We start from the raw sequence: 3,922 nt of genomic DNA, 5'->3' as shown, positions 1-3,922 counted from the left end.
ACTAATTTTTAATGCATAATTTATAACATTTTTGAAATTCAAAATATGATCGAAAGCACGCATCAAAGGTCTCACCGTCTCGATACTAAGGTCTAGTTTGGAAAAACAACTTGAAAAAATAACTTAAGCAATAAATAACTATATTAAAAGTAACTTATAAATAAGTTATTTTGTATTTGGATTTTTAGTTTTAAAATTGCTTATTTTATAAAAATGTGATAAAAAATAATAGTATTATGAAAGAAATCATTTTTTTTAACTTCTCTATAAGCTCCTAAATAGCTTCTTAGAAAACTGCAATTTGATTTTAAAAATTACACCAGACATTAATACTACTACTTTTCATAAGTCAAAAATTCAAAAAAATTACATTTGAAGTTCCAAAACGGGCCCTAATTCACTTGTTTGTATAGTCTCTAATTTACTCAGTAAAACAGGTAATTAAATTGGCACTGAAAAACAAGTGAATAAAAATCCACTCATATAGATGTTATTCTTGGCTTCTTAAGGTTAAAACCCTAAAAAATATTTTGGTAAAAAGTCAACCTTTTAAGTTGACCTATGGTTAATGGAATGGAAAATCAATTCGTGTAATTAGTACACTTAATCAAGGTTTAGGTCCCTAATCGACTGAATTAAGCAAAGATCCTATCCACATACACATCAAAACAAGGCTCTCTTAGGTAACCAATCTCAGTTCCTTAAAACAAAAAATGATACAAAAAGAAAAAACAAATCACAAGAAAATTTCTCATTCCATTTTTTTCCAATGGAAATTCATTTATCTCTCGTTCTGAATTAGCTAAAAATTCTACAAATAATACCATGATCTCAGTTTAACTAAGCTGAGGAGGTGTAATATCATTGCTCCCTTCAACTAAAAACGGGATTGGTTTAGTCGGCGCCGGCAACCGGCCAATGCTATCAACTTTATCCTTCAGTTTCGGCGGAGGTCTAGCTGCTTTTGGCAGCAACCTTCCCTTCTTTTCGAACCACTCCGGCTTCAGCAGTGCCCGGAAGCCCAGCTTGTTATAATACACTCTTCTGACAGAACCACCAGCTGCTTCAACTGCTTCCTTAGCCCTCACGGTAACCCTTGATACCTGCAAACTCATTATGTTTAAAAAAACACTTGTTCTATATCTAACAAATTTGCAACTTAAGTATTAAAAAATTAAACCCCAACTAGAGTTATGACATTAAGAACAGGGAAAAAGAAATAGAGATAATAGAATGTTAATTCTAACTAATTAACAGTAAAAATGCATGATTAAGATCCTCGAAACACTTATAAAACCTCGAAATCAGAGTCTACCTCTAGATGAATTGGCCACTTGATCTGATCAGAGCCACGCCCCATCAATCTTACTCCATCTTTTATTTGCTTCCCAATTGCTCCTGTATCCTATGGTAACAATAGTGATCAGATTAAGGGGAAACACATGAAGCAAAGAACATCTACTTGAAGCGAGGTAACAGTAAAAAAACCTTGAGTGTTTTCATTGTAATCAATTCAGAAGAATCTATCTTCCCTGCATTGATAAGCCATGCAATTTTTCCCAAACCTACTGGCTGTAATAAAAGAAATAAAGGGTAAGAATATAGCTCGTGGATAGCTGATATATTGAGAAAGAAATGGTATGGATTGAAAGCAGAGGTTCAATAATACAAGCTGAACCCATGGTCATGTTTTCACCATCGAATAAAACATATTAAGACATCTAAATAACAGAAGTTACAGAATTGAAATATGCATATAGAAACCAATTGACGAAGCTGCTGCTTGTAAATCCATGGCTGAAATATATCAACCAGAGGGAACTAAATGTTGGTTAGACCTGTTTCTTTTCAACAATTGCATATAAACGATTACTACCCAAAATAAGCATTTGAAATAGTCATGTGCAGCAAAAAACTTCACTTTCCCTCGATAATTCATCAAGTGGAGAAACTTTCCCAGTTGCACTGACAATCCAATCCAATTAAAATACCTAAACAAAAGAAATTATTTCGGGTGCAGCAGATGCAATCTTTATAGTTAGAATTCCTATTATTTGTAGTATTAGTATCAGACAAAAAGAGAAAACATATACAAACAAGAAAATATACCTGAAAAGTGAGACTAAATGGGTTCTTGAAACCACGTTTGGGCATTCTTCGACGAAGTGGAGTTTGACCTCCTTCAAAACCCAATTTCGATCCTTTTCTGGCTCTCTGACCCTTATGACCCCTCCCAGCAGTCTTTCCCTTTCCAGACCCAATCCCACGGCCCTTTCTTGTCTTCTGTTTTCTCGGCACATTATCTCTCAGATCATTCAAAGCTAGAAGACTGTAAGCTCTAAAACCTTGAAATTCTGGGTGTACTTTGGGGTAAAGTGTTGCATGAGACTTGGAATATTGAAGGAGCTTTGAGGGATGAGGAAATTGGACCAATGGACAAGTGGGACTAGGTTTTCCCCAAACTGAGCTTCTGATAATTGATGTCGAGAGAACAGTGAGCCTTCTTCTGAGCATCTTTTTTTTTCCCTCTAATCTTTCACCCACGAAAAGAGTGACAATTCAGCCGGTAACTACTTCTAACCTAAGATCAAGCAAAACAGAACAAAAGATGATGTCAGAAAATCAAATGAACAACGCCACTTATGTTTTCAAGCATGAGAATGAATTCCATCATAATAGAAACATAACCATAATACCACACACCACACTTCCAACACTGAACAAACTTTAGCACACACAGCAACTTCACTAAACCAACATCAAGTAGAATCCAACAGTTCCAATCCAAATTGAACTATTTCTAAATTCAAATCCCCTAATTGAAGGAAAAAAAAAAAAGCTTTAGAATTACACCTAACAGAACACAGATTGGAAGTAACAAATACATATTTTCTATTTGCAACTATGCTACCTATACACTAAAAATCAGTCACCAAATCCGCCATCCGTTAGAATCCATGTTGAAATACAAAATACACATTGAAAATAAGTTAAACAACACATGTATTTATACACAAATAGATAATGGTGGATTTTTTTTGTGTGTACATAGCATTTTTGTGCTGCTTTGAATTATAAAGAAGGGAGCTCAATATTGTTTTTACATAAAGCCTAGCACAAATGCAATGTATACACCATAGAAGAACAAAAAAGCTTTGGCACCAATGCAATAACAGAATGGAGAGAATGCAGAGTAAAGCCCCCAATTCAATTCACCAAACTATGAATTAGAAGTCACTACTCACTACCTCAAACCAAAAGATCCATGAAATGATGTTAACAAACTAGCATCAAGCCATAATAATTAATAAGAGTACAACCTTCACAACCATCGCTCCCAAATAAACAGTCACAGACGCAAATATTCAATAGTCACAATCTCAGTTTTTTTTTTTTCTTCTTTAATCCATGATTCACATTTCACAGTCAAATCAAAGCAAAAAAAATGGAAAACCATGGCGTACCTGTCAGACGGAAACGGCGACGGTGAGGAAGGTGTGGCGGTTGGACGACGGTGAGCGGCGAGAGACGAAGGCACGAAGAGCAGGCTTAAGGCTGAGAAATGGGAGAGAAGAGAGGTTTCGACAAAAACCCTCTTGGGCCGTAATCTCCACTTCTCTTTAAAATTGGGCCGATGGGCCTTTTGGCCCAAAAACCAATTATACTACAAAGCCCATTTATTTGTATTTTTATAACCCTGTGAATATTGTCATGACCAAAAAAAAGTCTTGTGAATATTGCCTATTGATTCATCATCGGCAACCTTAACCTTAATTAAGATGTTGAATTCAGTCTTACTAGATCAACTTATATAATTTTTAAAATTTTAATTTAATTAATATCACATAACATTTAACATAATTATAAATAAAAAATATTAAAAAGCTAACAAAATTTATTGTTTTTTATTATCAATTAGCTA

At 34.4% G+C, this 3,922-nt stretch overlaps 1 protein-coding gene across 2 annotated transcripts; it reads right to left on the bottom strand.

Moving 5' to 3' along the window:
- Positions 566 to 3,631, bottom strand: LOC107624112 (50S ribosomal protein L15). 2 transcript variants are annotated; one of them, XM_016326573.2, is made up of 6 exons: positions 3,465 to 3,574; positions 2,704 to 2,815; positions 2,110 to 2,581; positions 1,489 to 1,572; positions 1,316 to 1,405; positions 566 to 1,103 (listed from the first exon to the last, which is right to left on the bottom strand). In XM_016326573.2, the coding sequence occupies exons 3-6, from the start codon at positions 2,512 to 2,514 to the stop codon at positions 837 to 839; spliced, it is 846 nt and encodes a 281-aa protein (XP_016182059.1). In that variant the 5' UTR covers positions 2,515 to 2,581; positions 2,704 to 2,815; positions 3,465 to 3,574; the 3' UTR covers positions 566 to 836. The 2 variants fall into 2 exon arrangements, with proteins under 2 accessions (XP_016182059.1, XP_016182058.1); XM_016326572.2 differs by lacking the exon at positions 2,704 to 2,815 and having other exon boundaries at positions 3,465 to 3,631.

The sequence above is a fragment of the Arachis ipaensis genome, chromosome B10 (assembly GCF_000816755.2).
Source record: "Arachis ipaensis cultivar K30076 chromosome B10, Araip1.1, whole genome shotgun sequence".
NCBI lineage: Eukaryota > Viridiplantae > Streptophyta > Magnoliopsida > Fabales > Fabaceae > Arachis > Arachis ipaensis.
The sequence above is the reverse complement of the archived record's forward strand: the minus strand, read 5'-3'. Positions and strand labels throughout refer to the sequence as shown.